The 23095-nt window shown below is 41.2% G+C and overlaps 1 protein-coding gene across 1 annotated transcript in view; it reads right to left on the reverse strand.

Annotated features, from left to right (window-relative positions):
- Positions 1–22738, reverse strand: part of CEP192 (centrosomal protein 192kDa) — a gene marked incomplete at its 3' end in the record, with an annotated part of 35803 nt that extends 13065 nt beyond the window's left edge. Inside the window, exons 1-17 of the mRNA XM_010137286.1 lie at positions 22572–22738; positions 21645–21767; positions 20117–20271; positions 18527–18573; positions 16932–17064; positions 15144–15298; positions 12713–12844; positions 12129–12465; positions 11644–11784; positions 9312–9376; positions 9039–9230; positions 8332–8455; positions 6444–6574; positions 4494–5535; positions 4282–4399; positions 3108–3264; positions 922–1816 (exon numbers count right to left, since the gene is read on the reverse strand). Of these exons, the coding sequence (XP_010135588.1) occupies positions 922–1816; positions 3108–3264; positions 4282–4399; positions 4494–5535; positions 6444–6574; positions 8332–8455; positions 9039–9230; positions 9312–9376; positions 11644–11784; positions 12129–12465; positions 12713–12844; positions 15144–15298; positions 16932–17064; positions 18527–18573; positions 20117–20271; positions 21645–21767; positions 22572–22738 (4114 nt within the window). The remainder of the gene's footprint in view (positions 1–921; positions 1817–3107; positions 3265–4281; positions 4400–4493; positions 5536–6443; positions 6575–8331; positions 8456–9038; positions 9231–9311; positions 9377–11643; positions 11785–12128; positions 12466–12712; positions 12845–15143; positions 15299–16931; positions 17065–18526; positions 18574–20116; positions 20272–21644; positions 21768–22571) is intronic.
- Positions 22739–23095: the final 357 nt, after the last annotated feature.

Consider the following 23095-nt stretch of genomic DNA (forward strand, 5'->3'; position numbering starts at 1 on the left):
TAAAAATGTGTTGATGCATTTTTTGCTACAGAAAATACTGTCCTCCTAGACAGTAGTCTAGGAGTCCTCCTAGAGTAGACTTTTGTTGTAAAAGTGAGGTCATCACCAAAGCAAAAAGAAATCCTGCTGCAAATATTTTACTGACAGGAAATCTTACTTCTGAAATACTCTTTCAGAGGAATTGCAGCATGATAATGACAACTGCAAACTCAAAAGGAGGTAAGAGTTCTCTGGCATGCTGAGGATCAATCTTCATTACATCCAGCAGCCCACTCACGGGCACTCGAGTCAAGTTTAAAATTTGACTTCTCAGAGACACACATAATCATCTCAAGCAGTTTCAGTTACTCGAGCAACGAGCTTTATTTTAAAGCGACACACTCTAAAAAGGAAAATCTAGCACAAGTATCAAGGTGGAAATACAACCTAAGACCAGCAGCACTGGAAATTAAGTTAAAAAACTTGAGTTTGCCAAAAATCAAGTTGAGATTACAGAGATATTCAGAGTTCAACCTAGAAGTCGTGTCTATCAAAAACAGGCAAAGAGCAAGACTGTTGAAATTTTATTATAAGATGCACTTACAAGATCAATGAATTAAAACACACAAGAAACAGAAAATAACCTATAAACTGTCACAAATTCAATCCTCCAACCTCTCTAGCTTGTCATTCCATCTGAAATAATTAGCTGGGAAAAAGTATAGCAAAAAAACAACTACAGAGATCATAAGTCTTTAAAATGAAACACTAATTTGCACCACTTCGGTTTAGAGGTAAGTCAAGATACAGAGAAATAGCTCACTGACTAGTCAATAGGTTACCTAATAGCAATACATTTCCTAGTCACCTGAGTTTTATTTACTATATCAGCATCACCTTGTCCACAGCCGTATTTTAAACACATTCTGAAAAACCACTTACCAATGCCAGGCGACTTGGACAAGTCCCACTCATTTCCACCAGCTCCAAGAGGTTGCCCGCTACATGACTTTAAGATATCCTTGTTCCAGGCTGCGGAGTGTGGATTACAGAGCGAAGCAGCACCCAACGAGCCAGGATCAATATTTGGAGCCAAAGGAATTCCTACCATATGGGGATTCTCAACATGACCTGCCAGGATACCAGAACAAGGATGTCCTACTGGAAGACCAAAACCTGCAGAGCCACAGCCATGAAACTGAGACAAAACTGTGTTTCCAGTAGATGGAATATTTCCCAGATGCTGTTGTGCAAATGGAGTCGTTGCCAGCAAACGTCCTGTAAGCAACGTGGGGACAGAGGAAGAACTTGCTTGACTCTCAGAGGTAGTGACAGGGGATTTAAAGCTTGAAATAGGAACATATTGTCCACCAGACGAGGTTTGACTGAATGGCAAGTAAGTGCTTAATCCAGGATACAGGGGTAACACGTTCAAGGGCGGTAATCCTTGTCTCTGTGCTTTGCTTGTCTGATCCTGCCACGCTTCTTGTGCATCGACATTTACAGAAAGTGGCTGAAACGTAGAGAATTTACTTGGTAAAGCTGATTTAACGTGGTCTAGATCTTTATGATTTGCTGGTACGTTTGAAGGAATAGATGCAAGCTGCTTTTCATTCTCCAGAAGACCTTCTTTGGACACTTCTTGACCCAGGACACCACCAAGACTTCTCTGAAGAACTGCAAGTTCATTTTCCTCTGATTTCTGGTCAGTACTAAGTGGTGCTTCTTTTCTATTTCTATGACATGAATGGTCTTCTGGATTTTCATTTGTATGTTCCTGCGAAGGGGTTGGGCTGGCTCGAATTATTGTCGTGCTCAGTTCACTGGCATTTTCACCCTAGTAAACAAATGTAATACGCAGTATTACAAGTTTTAGAGAAGCAAACAGGGTACATAAAACAAGACAGTCCTTAACACTGGTGTTGCCATCCCATATAAATAATCAAGTTGGTCACATCTGGTCTGAAGTTTCAGTTTTGCAACTTCTGTGGCTCTTGACCGTGAAAAAGAAAACTTGCAACTTCAACCTGTTTGCTGCCTGAAGTCACGTTCTAACTAGGAGTACTGGGTCTGGATGGGACGGAGTTCGTTTTCTCCATGGCAGCCCCCATGGTGCTGCATTTTCAGATTGGTGACCAAAACAACGTGGACACCACACCAGTGCTTTAGCTGTCGCTGAACAGTGGTCACACAGTGTCAAGGCTTTCTCCATTTCTGACTCTGCCACTCCAGAGAGCAGGCTGGGGGTGGGCAGGAAGTTGGGAGGGGGCACACCAGGTCAGCTGACCTCATCTGACCAAAGGGAGAATCCATACCCCATAATATCATGCTCAGCAATAAAACTGAGGAGGAATTACAGACTAGTGGGGGTGGAGTTCCCTCTGGAGCTCACCCAGTCCAACCCCCCTGATAGAGCAGCATCACCCAGAGCAAGGTGCCCAGGATGGTGTCCAAGTGGGTTCGGAATCTCTCCAGAGCAGGAGACTCCACCACCTCTCTGCAGCCTGGGCCAGGGCTCTGCCACCCGCACAGCAAAGTTGTTTCCTCATATTCAGGCTGAACTTCCTGGGTTCCAGTTTGTGCCCGTTGCCCCTTGTCCTGTCGCTGGGCACCACTGAGAAGAGCCTGGCCCATCCTCCTGACCTCATCCTTTAGATATCGATAAGCTCTTGTCAGATCCCCTCTCAGGCTGCTCTTCTCCAGGCCGAACAGCCCCAGGGCTCTCAGCCCTTCGTCATTGGGAGATGCTCCAGTACCTCAAGTAGCCACAAAGCAGCTGTTGCTTGGAGACTGGATGGGCATTGGTCTGCTTTTGCATCACTTTTCTCAGATTTCACTCAGCAACAAGAACAGTCAGAATGACTATCAGTGGTAGAAAGTTGAGTCATGAAAAAAATAAACTGAAGCTAAAATATCTGTAAACATACCTCCAGAAAGAGAAAAGATACTCTAACAGCTGAAACTGAGCAAAAAGGGAGTCTCGGGAGTCATGTAAGAGGCTTTTCTAACTTAGAATTATTTTGACCATTTAAGGATTTGGTTTGGGGGGTGAGGGGGAGGTGTTGTTTTCCTTGCTTGTTTTAGAGATCAGGAATTGATACATATTTAGCAGTTCAAGATTTTCTTACCCAGTGTGTTTCTGGACTGTGTATTACAGCTGTGCTCTTCAGGGTACTGTCAGATGCAGAGACGTATGTTAATCTGCTCATGCTAGGACTTGAGTAAACCGACTGAGGGAGCACACTCGCCCTGCAAGACGACTCCTGATGAAGTGCTGTTTCAGACCTGAAAAAGAGATTTCCAGCACATCAGAACGTATTTCTAATGCTGACCCAAGAAAATCGATGCTACACATTAGCTGTACTATTCCACAAGTCAGCTTACTCAGCCAGTCTGCTAAGTACAGTCAGCAGAAATGAGGAATCAGCCTCAATTAACCTAGAGGTAGAGGTTCTGGCTTTGATGTACATAAAACTCATTTTCTCTGGATATAAATCCAGAAGGCAAAGCAGAGTCCCATACCTGAACTCAGATGCTATGGCTACTTTTCAAACAAGAAGAGGTCATGAAATCAATTAAAGTCACTTCCAATTTTAACTGCAAATCCTCTATGTCTATAAAGACGTCTGCAGAAACACAAGTACATCTGCCCATTTTACCTTCTGAGAAGCATCAGACAGCCTGTCATTCTACTGGCACGGACTACACACTGACTGTAGCTAAATATCTTACAAGTTAAGGCAAAGAATCAGTTGTCTCCTCTTTTCATGAGGATGTACACAGCCACTGGCTACTGGCCACGTTTAAGACTACACAATCAACTTAGTTGTGATCTTACAGCTTGTATACCACTTTCTGTTATGGGGGCTCGTTTAAAAGACATTGCCCTTCCAAAGGTTGCCAAGAAAGCCTTAAACCTTAGCCATAAGCTGCAGTTTCAAAATACAAAGTGGTCAAAAGCAACACAAACACTTCTCCCCACCCTCTCTCACACCAAGCAGCAGTATGAATCAGAGAAGCAAACTCAGAGAAAGACCTCAGCATTTAACACACAACTTCATTGGTCCTTACAATATCAAGCTTTGTTCTCGCATAATTAACAGCATAACCCCCAACCAAATAGCTTCATTTGTAATATATTAATGACATTAGAACCACAGTTAATGAATATGGGATTACATAGCTCCATCAAAGTTGTCTTCTATAAACCTAGATCAATTACAACATTCAGACAAAAACTCAATCCCTCAAAAATCCTCTTGCAGCATTAATAATTCTTAAGACCTGCACCAAGAAATTTACCCTGTTCCAGAAGCCTCACTAGGAGAAGAGTGGATGAGTGGTGAAGTTGATGGCCTGAAGCTACACTGCTCATCCTCCAGAGGCTGCAGGTCACATTCAGGTACCAAGGGTTTATGCTCTGGTAAATAAACAGGATTTATTTAAGCACGGAACAAGTCTACTATCAAGAAAAGCCTTTTCAACACGGGGTTAATTTATAGAGGTTTACTTACCAGTACCCTGCTGGGGAGGCAGGGAGTGCTTCTCAAAAGTTACATGTTTCTCATTCCCGCTGCAAGCAGCGCTGGCATCTTTCTTTGTCTTCTCTAGTTCTGCATTCTGCTCCTCTTCATCATTGCTCAATTCCTGTGTAAGCTTTGCTTTTGTCGGACTTACCATGACACATTTACTAGATCGCTTGGCAGGTTTTAAGTTGCTGAGTGACAGAGTATTGCCTGTACTTCTCTCCAACAAATCATTACATGGTTCAGAGGCAGCGTTTGTTGCTTGATCTCCTGTTCCTGTGTCTTTCCTGACAGAACATCTCCTGGTGAGATCCTTGGTCTGGTAAGCAAGCAGACTCCTCTGTGCCGCTTCCATTCTAGCGGCTACAGGAATTCCACGCGTTTGTGCTTCATTTCCAGTAGGTGAGGTTTGCGTATCGAGCTTATCTGATCTACAATCAGCATTCACCGAGTGCAAGTGTTTAGTATTTACTGTATCTGACAACTTCTCTGAATATTTAACACTATTCGCAATTACTTCTTCATGGCCGGGAACACCAGACAGACTAGAGAAACTCTGAATATCATTTTCTTTATTAAAATAATCCAGAAATCGCTTCTCTATTTCTTGTTGCTTGCTACGATTATTTATCGAGTCTTCTGCAAGAATATCCTTATTTTTATCTTCACCCAGTAAAAAGGTATCACGCATAAGGCTCTGGACAGATGCTTCATCCTTCACAATGCTCTCGTATTCACTTTCATGTCCAATCTCATCTGTTTTTTTGAGGTATTTTTCCATATCAAATGCACTATTTTCCACATTGCTGGATAACGCCTGATTAGCAGAGAGTTCCGTCTCTTTGACAATTCCAGGAAGTAAAAGCGTTCGCTTACTTTTATTAGAGAGTGCCATCATCATAGCAGCTAGCTGGGAAGGATCAGCACTGGAGGAAGCGTTAGCAATAGCAGTTGCAATCGTGCTAATACTCAGGACAGAGTCAGAATGGTTAGACGCACCGTCTTCAAACTTGTCTTCACGAGTTCCACCCTACAACAAGCCAAAATGAGTTAAGCCCCAAATTAAGAAATTTTTATTTAATGTGTTCTTTGTTTTGATTATTTTGAATTTCAGGACATGGTAATATCTTAACATTTCTAGTTGTAGCATTTTTAATTGCTTGTCAAGAAGGAACACGGCAATGGGCATAATTCTCCTTGAACTGATTTTAAGTCTACTCCACGAAGTTTTTTCAAAAGACTAAATCAAAATTCTCTGACAGGAAGCCTTAGTTCCTGTAAAACTTTAAAAATCCTAAAATGTTTTCATTCACTTGGAAGAACTGAATAAAACTGAAGAACTGTACCTATCGGGAACAAACAACAGAGAAGCAGCTACCGTATCCAAATGCACGGTGTCTTCCCAATTAACTTTAAATCATTTGCCTCTCTGCAAGGGGATTATAAAAGTTCTCTATCACTCAAGTCTGATTTCTTCTTTAGTTTTCACACCGGCTGTTCTTAGCAAAGGGCATGGAGTAAGCAGACAGTCACGTCCAGACCACCATCTCTTCCCACCTCTCTTAAACATTGATAGATTTAGGAAGAAAACATCTGTCCTCCTGTAGATACGTGTGTTTTCAATATCCTCATAAAACAACTGATGAGGAGTGGAGCAGAGAAGCAGACTATGACAAACTATCAGCTGACAGACCAAGCAACCCCAGAAGTGAAGTAGGGAGAAAAAAGGAAAATGATATGGTGATAGAAACACTCAAGTCACTATAGGTTCGTTCGAAACTATCCAAACAGTGGCACCTGCCAGGACCAATATAAGAAGCAGTGAGCTGATATGAAAGTCCAGATTTGGCTGTATTCAAAGAAATAATAGTAACTGGAGTTATCTGAGTTTTGTTCAAGTTCATAGCTGTACTTAATAGAAAAATACAAGAGAAATACCTTTGCTTTACTTTTGGTAGCAGCTTCTGTATTAAAGCTTTTATGTGTTCCAGCTGCAGTATCTATCCTCTGCCACGCACCTTCACAGCTGGAAGAATTTGCATGTTCTTTTGTTTGTGCTTCTATGTCAACTAAACAAAGGAAAAGACAGGGAATTAATTTACAATAAGTCAATAGTCTAAACACCTGCACTCCTGGGTTACACATGCTCCCTTAACGCTCTACAGAATAAAAGAGCTGTTTAAGACACAAATCCAAACACTGCGAGCGTCAGTGGTTTCCTGCACAGCACTCAAAGCCTACATTCAGGTCACAAAATAAGCTGGCATTGTGAATACCATGCTCACGCTCTTCACTTTTCATTTTCAGGTAGCTTGTATTAGCATACGCTAACAAACCTTTTCAGAGTAGTGCTTGCAAGACAATATGAACATAGACCCAACTCCAGCAGAAAACTAGGAGAGTTAAATCTGAGTAAAGCCAGTTTTCTTACCTCAGTCAAACCCTGTCTCCAATGTAAATAGGAGTGCACTGGTGATTTTGAAAGATTATGTTTAGGAGAGACAGGTATGTTTCTGAAACCCTCAAAACCACAAATAACCTCCTTGAGTAGGAGATTAAAGCCAAACTAGGAGGTATTGTTCCCATGAGATCTAGAGGCTACTGTTTAAGCAAGTGAGTTCCCGTGTGAAGGAAAACATCTGGACTCCCTAGAACACTAAAACCAACTTTTAAAGATGCTCTGATCTGCCAGAAAACAAGTATGAAATCAGGAATGTTTTTGGTTTGGGGTTTTTTGTGGGGGTGTGGTGTAGGGTTTTTTGAGGTTTGTTTGTTTCTTATTTTTCGTCTCTTCTGTTCCTATAGCAGCTATCTGGGGTTTGGACACACTTCATATTTCAAGTACTACCTTCCTCAGGTTGCTGATCTCTCAGCCTCCTCTCCATCTGCTGCTCCTTAAGCAGGAACTGCATACTGGTATTGCTGACAAAGATTATTTTTGCCAGTACCAGCAAAAAATCAGATGGCAGTAACTATTAATAGCCTGGCCACAAAGTGACCCCAATACCTACTTTCTCTAGCATTTATAACAACCCTTATATTGAAAGGGCTGCAGAACACATTAGAATATTTGTCTATTATTCAAAGCAACAATTATAACTGTAAGTTTACTGAACAGAGGTCATGAACTCTGTGAACTCCTGGTATTTCTTGACAAAAATCCATACTATCGTACATTGAATTTAAGCACACTAACACAACATTCAAAAAACGTACATACATTATTAGAGACCCTAAAAATATTTGCAAGGTCTTTACATATAAAATTTTGGAGGAATCTCCTAAATTACTACTTTAACTTAAGCAGATATCATGGAAGTGTAACTTTTGCTTTTAAAGATGGCAGGAAAAAATGTAGACTATGTTTTATACATGTACTGTCAGCGTCAGCTCAGCTCTAATCCAAATTGTTTTTCTTCTCTCCTTATATTCTCTATACCTATATGAGCAAACAGACTAATTTTCTGGGGTTTGTTTGTTTCTTTTTTGGCAACACATTTCTACAGCTTTTCAAGAGGAAGACTGAATAGACTTTAATTATTACAAGACATTCTGGTAGTTATCAAGTATCTGGAAATGCTGAAATACCCAAGACAATTTAGGGCAGTAATTGGCATGAGAAAGTTCCCTATTTTAAGTGTTTAGGTTCTGGGTTTTTCTGGGGAAAAGTGGGTGGAGGACATGCTCACAGCAAAGAAGGTATTTGGTGAATGAAAACCAGTCTCTCTTGGATACTACTCTTAGTAGTCTCTAATAGCTCGAAACCAGTAATTCTTAACCACTATTACAACCACTGTCTAAGCCGACCCTTCTGTTCTATAATTACCTGGAAACACCTCAGACAGCTGTGAAACCTCTTGGCCGGTGTCACCTCCTGATGAATCGGATTCCCTTAGCAAAGCAACAGGTTGCCTTTTCTTCGGAGATGTAATATCGTAACCAAAAGATGGCTGTAAAAAAAAGTTACCCCAGAATACAGCATGAGTAAATTTAATCATGAATAAATAGGTTCCATGGGTTTGCACAGCAGATTCAGCCACTGTGCCTCCCCAGCTGGTGCTTGGCTTTCCTACCACTAAGAGATAACACATGCCTCCCAGCACAGCAAATGCCTCATCCAAATATGTGTCCTTCAAAAATAACGCAGTAACTATTCGATGGCCATTCAAAGGTACCCTCACTGTTCAGATACCCCTGACTGAGCAGCATTTGATCCAACTGCTATGCTGATCATTCGCTTGGACTTCCACAGGTACCCTGTGTATATACTCTTCTCTCTTAATCCAACATATTTTGGTTCCTGACCAAAAGGTGAAGATGAAGATTCATCAACAACACCAGCCAGACCTTTGCATCAGAAACTCCAAGTGGGCAACAAAAGCAAATCCGACCTGTCACACTTAATTTCCTTCTCAAGCCAACTTAAAGTAGTTCTCAGAAAGAATTAGTGACAATATAAAACACAAAAGCAGTGCTAGCTGTTGTTGTTCTTGCCTCTTCCTCGGGTCTTGATATTATCATTAAGACACGTACCCGTTTCACATCCCTGCCACCACCAAGACAACCAAGAGCTTCAGATCTCTGCCCAAAGAACTGTCCCAAAGACAAACGTAAATAACTGGCATCTTCATCGGGGTCGGATGTTCTCAGCAGAATGCAGCTATTGGGAGATTTCCATGAAGTATCTGCTAATTGAGATGCATTCAGAATATCTCCCTTTTCCACCTGTAGACAAAGATATTTCAAAAGTTATAACTTGCAAATGAGTTAGAGAACTGTCAGGTTCACGTGGAGGTAAGCAGTTACCTGCATAAGTTTGTGTGCTTTCTCAAATTCTTCCTGGTCTTTTGCAATCATAGCTGCTGCTTCAGCTTAAAAGCAAAGAGAGCATTTATTAAAATAAGGCATATTTTATTAAGTGCTGTCATTATTATTTTGCATCATTCAACTAAGTTCTGAGACACAGCTATTGCAATATTTAATTCTACATCTCAGACAGTTTGGGGCACACTAGGAGTTATTCCATCCCATTAGGGTGAGAAAAGTTCATATGAAATTAATTTTAAGAGTACTCCCTGTATCTTTAGGAGCCAAAGTAAAACCAGCATGTAGCTAACTAACTCAGTGGTGAAAAAAGGCCGTCTCTTACAGCCTTAACCACGAACCAAACTAACTTCTCACACATTATGATACCCACGCTAGCGAGAATCGAGCTTCATATGGCTATTCCCAAACAAACTTTTATAACATTTGATTTTGAAAATTTCATCAAGGTGGTACCTGGGAATTGAAGCAAAAGAAACAGACTGGTTTGCGCCAGTTCCTGTGATACCTATGCAAATTAGCAGGCCAAATCAATCAATACTACTTCTAAATTCAAATACTTGTATTATTTTTACCATCAGCATTTACAAAGCAAAGTCCCTTCACCAAAATGATGTGGTAAACTGCTGATCAAGAGATACTGCTCTCCCACCTTATTTCAATGTTTACGCATCATTAAGACCATCACAGCTTCTAAAGTAAGTGGTCTTGCACACACAGCATCCCTAGTCACAGAGGGGACAGGGCAAATGGAGGAATAAGTCAAGAATGGATCCAAACTTGTAGAGCGAGTACAGCTGCTGTCCGTGAAATTACACATGGGAAGTCACAGTGCACACTCTGAGGAAAGAAACCAAGTCGGAATATCTCTTCACTGAGCAACCCAACTGTATTTCCTAAAGGCAGCCTGGCACTATCGGTGACAGACATATCCAGCTGAACTCTAAGGCAGCATCAGTTCGTCCTTAATCCTCTGTATGGGCGACACAGCTCTCTGAAGACTTCCTGCCACACCAGCCTCTGTCAAGTGAGCAGTCCTGTAACAACTACTCAGTCCAAGAACACGCTATGTGCACAGTTTGCTGACAGACAGACACATCATGCGACTTAGAAGCATCAGATGTAACATTTCCTTTCTGTCCCTACAAATAAAATCTCTCAGCTGCCGAGTATCCTATATGCTTTAAAAACCCATCAGGTAGAAAAAACTAAAGAGCCTTGGAAAAGTTTACAACTGCCAAATATTCTGGTCACTCAACAAGCCAAGACTGAGTGTGAAGTGTCTGAAATATCCTGGCATTTGAAAAATAATGGAGGAGCTTTACTGACATAGTAGATAGGGAATTTTCTACCAATTCGGATCATATTTACTTGTTCCAGCAGAACACCACTACGGTGTAGAAAAACATTTCAACCAATCAACCCTGTTTGATCACTCCTTCAAAATAAACAAGTCTAGACAGCAACATACAGCATTCTCCTTGAGAGAAAGAAGAACCTTGAGCGGACCGCGGACACCTTTAGAACACTTTAGCCCATCCATCTGTCAACTTTAGAAACCAGAAGAAACTAGGACAAATACATTGCACATGCTGATTGAACCCGTCTGATAGAACGGATGACCAGGTGACATTTTGGTGCTAAGGAATCGATTTGTCTACAGCACTACACACACGTTATCCAAAGCTGAATGACAGACTCTCATAAAGATCTGAGAGAGCTTAAGGAAAATAATCAACTTTAAACAGAAGTTCACAAAGCCTGGAATTTGTTTTAAGAGAAGGGTCCCATAAAGTCCCTGAATAAGCTCCAACATTTTTCAGTACCAGCACCACTTTCCAGCATCAAGACTTTCCTAAGGGGCTCATGAAAGAATTCATTAGCTGGTGACTTAGCAGCTTTTTTCACATTCTAGTTGATTTTGTAGTGATTTCTTGTTTACAATGATTTCCTGTTTCATAACCACAGCGCAATACAGAACGACTCCTGCTTCCTCCTCTTTAGAGAGACCACAACAATAATGGGAGTCCAAAGGAAAAACTGTGGCAGTGAGAGCTACAGGAGTTACTTTTGCTCATACAGTAGGTACCAGTGAGAAAAGTCAGAACAGTTTTTGAAACAAAACAGGACTCTTCATGGGAAGAGTAGGAAGCATCGAAAGGCAATATCAACTTCAACCAATATCATTATAGGCTGCTATCAACATCAGCTTTCAAATAATTTGTAATGTGTAAAGCCCAGAGGCTTTACAACACCTAATACCGATTTGCTGAAGAGGTAACTACAGCTAGCTACAAAGGAAAAGATTACATACGTCCAGTAACGAACTCCTCGTTTATTCTGTCATCTCCAGACAGATTTAAATCTTGCTCTTCATGAAATGAAGTATAATACGCGAGATCAGTCACCCATTTGCCCTCTTCATTTTGATAGACCACACTGTGTGAGGAATCACCTGAAAGATATATCAAATGCTGCGCTGTTGATTAAAACAAGGAATAGGGCAAAGCCTGTTTAGTTTAGATTAAGGAGTTCATTTAGCAGCAGTCAGCAACAAGTTAAAAAAGCTCAAGTTGCTGTAAATGCAAGCTAGTTTCATCACCAAATAAACAGCAGGTAAGTGCAATATACGACAGTCAGTATTGTGCACAACAAAAATCAGAATCTTTTCATTCTACATCAGGCTTTATTATCAACTTGCACAACAAAAGAAAAACGTGCAGCTGACAATTCTGCTTCTTTTTGCATGCAACAGTCTGGCCACAACTGTACCAATGGGTTGTACCTCAAGGGACCCACCTTTGTCTGTTGTAGCTAAGCTTACGCTCTCACAGCTGTCTGCAGTGGGAGACAGGTAAGTATCCGGAAGACCGACTTCACACTCAGTTGCACCTGTCTGAGGTGCATCTGCTCTAACAGCTTCTGGAGTGGTGCAGTGCCCCAAAACTGCCCTGGCTGTGTGCAGTACTGCTGGATCGCAAGCAGCAGCCTCACACTCCAAGGACTGCGTTTCTTGCTTTGGAAGGACATCTGAGACATCAGCTTTATGGCTGTCCAGGTGCTGAAGATACAGCGAACCTAACTGCAACTCAGCAGCAGTGCAGGAATCTTGCACTTCTCCAGCGATCACGGAATTCTTAGGAAACAATAATCATTTGACAAGCATCAGAAGTGCAGTTGTTAACTGGTTGTGCTAACAGTTCTAGGTACAAAATAGTCCAATTTAACTATGGTTGAGAAATCTAAATCCAAAGCAGTGGTGTTAATTTTTTTTTTTTAAAGAAAGACTGGGTTGTCAGTTCAATCTCTAACATGTTCTCAAATGCACTACATCTACTACAGTCTTTATACGCTGAACAGAAATTTAAATGACGAGTTCATACCTGTTGCCGTGTTGCTCTGGGTAGCATATCCCTTTGCACACTTATCCCTCGATTTTGTGAATCTTCATCACTAGCATTTCCAGAGTCTACTCCTGTCACAGCCTGGTCAGTGTCAGGAACTTTAAAGTTCTCCTTTCAAAAAAAAAAACAAAAACCCAACATTAAGGTATAAGCTACACTAGAACAAGTATACCAAAGGATAAAAAAGTAATCCTAGAGTTGTTTTTACAATGTGAAAAAATTCTCTAGTAAAGAGATATACTTTGTTCACTTGCGTGCCACTGCCAGAAGCATCTCGAGCTGCTAGCACCACCACCAAGGACAAGAGGTCTTGGCTATGCCAGCTCATGAGAGGCAGAGGCCTCTAAGGACATACACAGCAAGATGATGGAGCATCTCAGTCTTCCTACATCCTTTCATTCCCTTTAACAACCTTCCTCATTGACCCACTGCTGCATGAGGACTCCACGGTAGGTACCTGTTGCACCTACCACCCCACTGCCTATCTACAATGGCAGTGAAGCAGGAACATCTTACACAAACTGCAAAGACCTGGGCTCAGAGAGCAGAACTGTGTTATTCTCACCCTTCAACCACCCTTCAGCCATCCCTTTCTTCACATTGAGCCATAGACCAGCCACTGGCAGCCTGTGCAGACTGCTTTTACAGGGTTAACACAGCTCTTCCCAAAGCTTGGAAACTCTGATGTCAGTTGGGAAACTTCAGAAATTTTAGAAGTTACAAGTTCATTTAACTGTTTAAATCAACAACACCTTTCCATTCTGGTCAGACACGTAACTGCCAGGATAGCATGCACTGCTGCAAAGCCAACAAAATGGAAAAACACTTAATCCCCGGCAGCTTCCTTGCCACGGAGCCAGCTGCTGCTCAAAGGCAGCCCACAAGCCAGGCAGTTGCTGCTCTGTACCTACCCTACACACACTGACCACTTCAGAGATTTATTTACTCTCCAGGAGAAACGAGTCTCTGCAATGCTACACACTTAATAAAACCTTGGAAACTGCTGTCCAAGATAATAAACCAGTGATTAGCTGGATTTTATCAACTAGCTGTATGATAGAGATGCCAGCAGTTACAGAAACAAAGAATGAAACAGAATCAGCTGCAGTCGAAACTAACTCCAGTTCACAATAGCACCAGGTTAAACTACCAGAAACAGCATTGTCCCAGAACCATCCCATCAAAATTACGCAATTCCTCCACAGACAATAGGCCCATCCCCTGGGGATTAGAAGCAAGTTACAAGCAAGATCAAAAACCGGCCTTTGTAATTCAGTTGAGCTGACCCACTTGCTGGGGATGAGGGGACAGGGTACAGCACGTGTTTTATGGGTATTAGATTTTTTATGAAGATTGACCTTTCATCAAAAAACTACTGCCTTCAGAAGCTGGTAATCAAAATGAAAACCATGCCATCACAAGACAATGGCTTTAGCAGAGTCTTCTGATAAAATACCCTTTAGTGGACTTGAGAGGATCCCTCACACTTATCTAAACATGTTACCATCTCCAACACTAAAAACCACCACTAGGAAGCCGAGAGGAGAAACAAGGCGCATAAGAACCATTCGTACCTTAAAGGATTCAAGAGAATGCCTCAGACCAGCATAAACACTCCAAAACTCTAAAAGCAATTTTCACTTTTGTAATATGAATGGAGAAATGCAGAATCAAATAGCTCAGAAGAAAAAGTCCGCCTTCCAGAAACACTCCTGATGCTACGTTAAATACAGGATTTCTGAGGACAAGTCTCCACCATCCCAGAGAAGGGACAGAAATCCAGTCTTAGGAGTTTGGAGTTTTGAGGTTGGGGGGTTTTCTCCCCTCTTTGCGAGATCAAACAGAATTGACTGCACAAGGTTTTCTACCAGAGCTGCTTATCAGGAGAAAGGAGAAGGCCATGCACAGGACAAAGGGGAGTGCAAGGAACAGGGTTAGACAGGAGTGGGAAACCTGAACAGAGACCTGAATAAAGGAGACAGCAGACTAGGAACTCTTCAGCTTTGCTGAAAACCTTCCTGACCAATGCCTCTTGGGACAGCCAGCTACTTACCCACAACCACCTACTTCCACCTCTCAAGCACAGCAGGACCTTCTGTAACAAGCAGATGAAGGAGCTGCTAGCTCCGCACTACAAGGAGGAGGAAAATATGTATAAAAATAGCTACCTAGCTTTTTTTTTCCCCCAGGGAAAACCTTTGCAGAAGGAAAAGAAAGAGTCAGAAGCTCACTCAGATGTTTTGTTTCTAGTTTAGAGCTGTCTTTGCTATCTTTAAGAAGAATACTTTGCTGTTCAGGCTGTCTGTTGGACTGAATTTGGGTTTATCAGGAAAGAAATAAGCCCTCAATGATGCTATCACGTTTAAGGGACACCGGACATGCTGAGCTTTGAACTTGACTTTAAACCTACCTGACATAAGCCATTTTCCGAAAGCTTCCGCACTGTACAACATTCGGGAAGTTTCTGAACATCAGTGTTTCTTCTAGCCATTTCTCGTTGCACCAGCTGGTCAAAATAGGCTTCTAATTGGTTATCAAAGAATTCCTCATCGTCAATATCACCATCTATTGAAAAAGAAAATATCCTATTCACCTCTCATGGAATTTTATATCACCCGATACACTATCAAAGCAACTCTAATTTTAATACATTGAGTCTCACACACTCACGGCCAGAGCAGAATTACCCTCTTTTTCCCTTAAATGAGTCACAGAAACTTTTAATTGTCTTACTCCGGGACTACTGACATACAGTAAAACAAGATGACTATAAACTCCCAGGTTATCAAGTGACTCAGCTTCCTTCCCATGATCTATACACCACCACATGCCAACCAGCAAATCACATACATACTCATACATTCAAAGGAAAATACATGTAGCATTTTTCAAACTCCACAGAACACGACAGAAAAATACTCTTATATTTCAATGGCAAAAAAGGTTAAGCGCTATTTGTCAAGTGAGAAGTTTTCCAAGACATAATTTTTCTTGTTTTGGTGCTGGAATTTTTTTTTTTCCTTGTTTTGAGGGGGAGAGAAGAGCTTCCTGGACTTAGGTTGGTTTGTTTTCAGAAGACCCAAACATCAGCCAGCCTTTTAGAGCATGGATAAATCCACTCAACCACTTAAAAACCCCTGTAAAACATATTCCAAGGAGAAGTTTGACATCTTTACTTTCTATTCTTTCATTTCCAGGTGACATTACCCTGTTTCTGTTTTTCCTTATAAAAAAACCATTATACTCAAACAGGCCTTGCATCTATAAACTCACAGCTCTATTTTCTCTTCCACATAATTAAAGAAATGTTCATTTTCAGACTGATGGTTGAAGAACTATCCATCAATTTTGCCTTTGGAGCATATTTAAATTATTCACCAAAAAAAAGTAATTCTGAGGCATCTTCTCAGTATTTTCTTCTGCCAGAGAGGTCTACACGATGCCAAGAACATACAGAAAAAGAGTACATATAGACCCAGTAAGTCATCGTTACGTAAGTCATCGTTACTTTTGCACTCGCAGTTTTACCAGTGCCCTGTACAGAGAGTCCGAGTCACAGCAGCTCTTTCAACACAGATTAGTTGAATTGGAAGCTATGGATGCTCAGCAACCTTGATACTACCTACTGCAAACACGTATGATTCAAACTCAAACTAACACCAGTAAGATAATAGGTAAATGAGATTAGAACTATCTCACTCTTGTTTAGTTATACAGAACTCAAGCTCTCACTTCTATCCTTGTGGGTAAACCAGGCTTGGGTGTCACCTTGCACACGTGGCACCTAAAGGGAACTGAAACTCACGTAAAAGTTAATTCGAACTGCATGTACATGTTCTTCACCAGAGAAGCTTACCTCTACTAATCCAAACCGAAACTGTAGCTAGGGTTACCACCTGATTAAACAAATGCCCACATTACTAACGGTATTTTTGACTCACAGAAACTGAGGTCTGTTGTTTCATTTTTTAGATCAAAATTCCGGTTGTGATTTTCTCTGACGAATTCCATGGCCACCTACTCCTACTAAAATTTTAAAACAGCCAGTTTCCCAGTGAACACAGTTTAACATTCCTACCAGCTTTTGATCACATATGATCCTGCATTAAACACTTCAGTAAAACAGTATCTTTCAAGTACGCAATAATATTGCATCAGAATTCTAGACTCGACCACCCATAGTTACAAATACACTTACCATTGGAATCATCTTCTGAGCTTGGAAGAGATGAAAGTTTCTCAATTTCCAAAAAACTTGAAAGGCTACCGCTAAGATGATCACTGGAGATTTCACCTTCCATCAGCTTTTCAGAAGGGTCAGGTGGACCAACCTGTGAAAAGCATCCATACAGAAATGTTCCTAGGAGTTACTACCTATCGTATAAATTCAGTTAATAAACAATTAATGAAGTTAATGATATTCTAAAAACTTCCCCCCACTTCCCCCCCTCCCCAGGCCCACTTATCCCAGCAAACATTCTAGTTGCACTGGACTTTGCCTGCTAGCTTCCAGAATGGGCACGTGCAAGAAATGCAGGGATCGTAAAGGGGAGAGAGGGGAAAAAGCATCTGAACAACACCAAACTTTAAAAGCCTCAAAAATAAACACTGAACCGTTGGGTTAACACCTGAAAAAACTGCTCCCCCCATTCATTAAGCTGCAATCCCAACTTAAAAGATAACTCTCAATAGTTTTCTATGCTGCTAAGACAAAGCTTCTTCAGACATCCTACACTCAGATCCACCCTTAAGCATTAAAGCAGGATTTCAGCTGAATCTAACTACAAATACTGTATCTTTTATATACCCAAATGATTTTTAAGAACAGCACGATGTAATGCCTGGGCTGGATTTAGTTGCACATTCTTTGTGATAAACAAATTCTCTTTGACAGACAGTAAAAAAGTCAGAATTCAGAAAGTAAAAAACTTGAAAGGGACTTGAATGCTGGTTTTCAGCTGACAGCCTGTGAGCATTCAACTGCAACTCACTCACCACTGTATCCCCTAGAAAATCCAAATGAAAAAACTAAATCAATCTAGAAAATAGCAGTTGACACATTAAGAAGTTGACACAGGCAGCATCTGGCTGCAGCCAGAGGCACAATTTCTGTAAGGGCCACAAGATCTCCCATTCATCTGCCTTAAACCTCTGTGCCTATAATGATCAGCTTTTCTAACAGAGTAGATAAAAACAGCTGAAGCACAGCCCTACCTGTCAATACCTGTGGGTATTTGCTAGCTCTGGGATAGGGACACACACACACAAAAAAAATAATTAGAGGCAGCAGGAAGATTGTGTTCTTCCAAGTGGTGCAGGTTTCAATGTTGAGGACACTGCAAAAGTCATCTGAACAAATATTCCTCAAAATAATTAACAAGTACAGGGGTAAGTCAAACCAGGTTGATACTGTCTACTTCAACTTCCAAAAGCATTCCAGAAAGTTCCTCAAAAGGCATTTCCCTAAGCTAAACTATAATTGGGATAAAATGTAAGGTCCTTGTGTTGATAAACAACTACAAGGACAGAGGCTAGGAAAACACAGTAATTCTCACAGCAGAGAAAGAGCAGGTGGAGTCCTGTTCCCATGGTACTAATTATGTGAAGTGATCTGCACAAAGGAGGCAAAGTGAGGCACAACACATTCAGCACGCCAGCACGGCTACAAACTTAAGGGATACACAACACAAGCCAATAAACATTATTTCCCTCCCTCCTCCTCTCAGAATTAAGTCTATTACAAGATTAATATTAGAAAACCTTTAATTTCAATGTATTTGGAAAAGTTTTCACCTTGTTATTCTCACTGTCTGGAAGCAAACGTATTCCAGTGGACAAATCTGAAACAAAAGAATGCCATGTAATCAGAATTTTATTATGTTCCTACGTTATACTACTAGGTGCTAACGATGCTGTAAGACAGTGGACAGAGCCGCTGGAAGGTCCTGACATAAACCACAAAAATAACCCCGAAACATAGATATTATCACAATTCCAAAGCTAACATGTTTTTTAACAATGATCTGAAGAACGTGGCAGTAACTAAGAATGCGGGGCGTCATCAAGGCTAGGACTGTAACAATTACGGAAGACAACTCCTGCCTTAAGGACTTCTCTGAGGCAGTGTAGAAAACAAAAGAGTCCCAGGCTGCACTAACAGAAGTAGGAAGAAGCATCCTGCTCCACCTACTAGGCCGGTTTTGGGGGGTTTTTTTTTTGATCACTTGTAAGCAGCTTCCACTTGTCTTTGTCTTCTATCCACCCATATTCCAATAGCAAGTCCACCCAACACAGAACATTCTAGACATGCACATACAGGCTTTAGCAAAAAATGTTCCTAATTCTTAAGCAATTGAGGGAAATAAAAGGCAATTTCCAGAATAAATAAACCCTGAATAAACATCAAGTTGAACCCAATTAACTCAACACAATCAGGCACTACCAAGTCCAGCCACTGGGCAGCCCAGCTTTTCCAAAGCATCATGATTCTTGTTGCCATAGGTACTGCCTCTTCCTCCAGTCTACAATAATAAGTGACTGACGTTAACACTTCACTGTTAGAAGGGTGTTTTACAAGGTCCCGTGTATATATTACAAACCACAGTAGTGTCTAATTGAACACGTTGTCTATGAAGTTATTAATACCCACCTCATGAAAATCAATGCAAATATTCAGGTAAAGCTTAGAAAAGGGTAATGACTAGAAGTATACATATACACACTAAGTATATTTCCTGAATTTTAAGGAATGAGCAGAATTTAATCACAGGACTGGCATTAGCAAAAAAACCCAAACAAGTTTTATATCAATAGCCACACTTTCAGAATAAGTTACTGAATATCATTTTGCTTCCACTACTCTATCCACACTTCAAAAGAAAAGCAGAGTTTTCACAGGAATTATTCCAAACTACTTTTTCATGCACCATCTCACTAGGGAAGTATGTTTCCCGTTTCTACAGCTGCAGTCAAAGATCATCTTTTACAGCTTGGAATGGGGCAAGAAAAGAGACATTAGTTAAAATATTATCTCGTAGTCTCACCTCTACAGAAGGAGAAGGGGTAGAAAACAACTTACATACCCTTCCTCCACCAGGTCCTGAAATGAATTCAGATTCCTGCTGGCATCTAGCGACAGTATGTTACAGCAAGTGTTATTTCCACCAGCTTCCTGTCTAGCTCGGTGCTTTGGGGAGAAATCTAAGAACACAACGTCAAGCACAAGCTTCCTCTGTGCTCAGCCTGTCCAAATCAAAGCGGTTCTTTTTCAGAACCCATTTACACTAGGTAAAGCAACGCAGAAAGGCTCAAGAGAAGACATCTAGAGCATAAAAAGCTAATGACATGGAGAATAAATATACAGTTTTTCTCAAGGTTTAATACCTTCCAATCGTTCAAGTGGCAATACCTCAAGTAAGGTACCTTGGCTGCGACTGGAATGCTCAATGACATTCCGATCTTGCTCTCCGTACTGTGAGGAGGATTCTTTCAAACTGACAGAAGCTAGCTGAGGTTCTTTAACTTGCGTAGCAGCTTCCCTAGAAAGAGAATTATTCCAGTGAAAAGAATCACTCAGTGAGATCTGTAGATCAACATTAGCATACACCATCTTTCTCCACAAAGATTCCATAATTCTCCAGCTTTAATGCTTTTGTCTCCAGGAAGTCGCCTGATCCCATTAACACAGATTCTACAGACCTGATCGCCTGTCCTTTTACAATAAAGGAATAAATATCAAGACTGCAACAGCTTCGGTTCCTCAATCTAAAGTGTGAAACAAATAGTGACATTTAATGTAACATACACCTCTCTCCTTCTTTCCGTTTGCTTCCTTCTCTCTCATCTCTGCAAAAAGACGGAAGAGGATGAAAGATTCTATCCCAGGCGAGCTCCACGATCCATTTGAGAGCGAGTCAAACCCCAGACAAGATTTGCTCAAGTCCACAATAACAGCATGCCTTTTGTAACATCAAATTAGGGATTTAATTGCAAAGAACGTGACTGACTGAAGCCCCACATTGAGTGAACTGAACCCTACTTTGGTTTTAACGTTTTAGGTGTATAAAGCTAACATTTCAAACTCTGAAATGCAGTTATTCCAGGTTTTGTAAATTTTTTTTACTTGAGTACAATCAAGACACTGACTCCCTCTCTTAAATCCGACGTTGTTTTTATAGGGACATTCTGCCCATAGCGCAATTTTATATAGCGAGAGAGACAATGTGGCAGTTTCTGCCACAATAGGAACAAATTTGATCTTGGTTAGAATAATCTACGCAACAGCTTCCAACACTTCCACCACCCAGTAACGCTCTTGAAATTATTTCAATAGCACTAGTTATTTCCTAAGACATAGCAATCACTGAGGCTATAAGAAAGCTGAATTAAATAGAAACTGGACGTTGCTTTCTGCATGCAAACTGCATGGCACTCACGTGGAACAGATTTAATCGGTGTGAACCTTTATTCACACACACAACAGGAACCAGAATAAAATAAGCAAATTAATTAATCATGTTAAGGAAATTTTTAACGACAATGAAACAAAACTTCATAGTTTAAAAAAAACATATATTACTTCTAAAGACTCATTCCTGTCATGTCCACGAAGCCAAGTTAGCCAATTAAAAGGCAGAACACTGTTCATGAAGGGCTGTGCAGGATGCTGCCACATAGCAGCGGAAACACCGAGGGGCTGGTTCAGTAGGAGAGGCTGCCCAGGCTGCCCGACTGTCAGCTAACAGGCCAACGCACAGCTGACCTCTCCAGCGGCTGCCATCAAAAGGCCAGTAGAAGCTGCTGCTGCGGTGGGCAATTCAGTCCTGAAGTATTCCACAACTAGCTGAGAGCAGATATAAATCTGCATACTGTGCACTGTAGGACAGAATTAGACTTCAACCATCTCACTCACATGTCATCGTGAAAGCTGAGGGCAAACCTCCCCATCGGCTCAGGATCCGACTGACTACTGGGAGAAGATCCCGACGGAGGTGAATGTTTCCCTTCTAAATAGGACGCGCAGGTATCAGAAGGCCTGTAAAGGTGGGGAAGAAAAACACACAAATCATTCTAACATACATCTCCGCTGTTTTCCAAAGATCTGGGGGGGGAAAACACACATATTGATGGTCACTCATCTCCTAAAAGTTCAAATATTTGAATATTTTAGCACTTTCTAACCAATCTGTATTTACAGGTAGACTTATGTACGCAGAACAATCCTCCCCAGTCTTCTAGTGTCTTCCAGATGGGACAGCACGAGCCACACTTCTGGAAAGACAGGGCATAAAAGTCTGATCCTACTTCTTGTGAAGTCGCAGGTCAGCAGCTAAGTGAACAAAGGCTTCTCATTGCTACCTTTGCTCTTGTCTTTGCTGAGCAAATCATTGTAAATGGTGTTAAATTCTCGTTTGCATCCGTAACACCAGCTCTTACATTTCACTTTCTAAAAGGAGTCAGATCCAGGTAAATTAAATGAACAGTTAGTAAGAGTTAAGAGAATACACATGGAAAAAAATCTATTATTCTCTGTATGACTTCAGACCTGAGTATAACAAGCTGAATAGTGGAGGTAAAGGAAACTTGATTATTATCAGTCTAAAAGCTAAACTACTCTTTTAAAGGGTAACTTCAATAAAAGTATTGTATGAGGTATGAGTTATGAATTTAATGCAGATTTTTCACTGCAAGTACAATCAATCCTGTGTTTGCTGATTAGCATATAACATTATCACCTACCAAATAATCTGTCAAAAGAAATTTTCCTCTTCAAAGTTAAGACGTTTCAAACAAGCCAACTGTTTTTTGTATTGTTAAGCGGTATCACTGATAGTCTCACCTGTTGTCACAGCCCGTTTTACTCCTGGCAACAGTGGAAGCTGCAACAGGTAAGCCAGGGTTTGAGGAGATGGTAACATTTCCAAAAATGGCACTTGCACTGCTACTCAAGGAATGGCCCAAGAAGCTTGGAAACGTCTCATCGGCAATATTTCTGAAGTCTTCCATCACCCTGAACAAGCTGCTGAAAATAGCGGAGAGTTTGGCAACACGATCAGCCCTGGTCCAGCAGCATCTGCAAGGAGGAACAAACCAACTACACAGTTACACAAGTCACAGTAACGCTGTCAGAAACACGTCAGTTATTCATACGTACATCACAGCCGACATGCTTTGGCAATTGCCCCACTTTATCCACAAACGGGCTTAGAAACCTTTTCCAGTCCTCTCCCCCAAGGCTTCTGGGGGCCACAGAGCTTTACAGCCTTCCTGGACTTCCTAAACAGAGCAGCGCTCCTGCGAGCCCGCGCACCGACCCCGCAAGCCGTGCCAACCCTATATTTAGCCTGCAAAGCTCCTCGGACC

The sequence above is a fragment of the Buceros rhinoceros genome, unplaced genomic scaffold (genome assembly GCF_000710305.1).
Source record: "Buceros rhinoceros silvestris isolate BGI_N320 unplaced genomic scaffold, ASM71030v1 scaffold27655, whole genome shotgun sequence".
NCBI lineage: Eukaryota > Metazoa > Chordata > Aves > Bucerotiformes > Bucerotidae > Buceros > Buceros rhinoceros.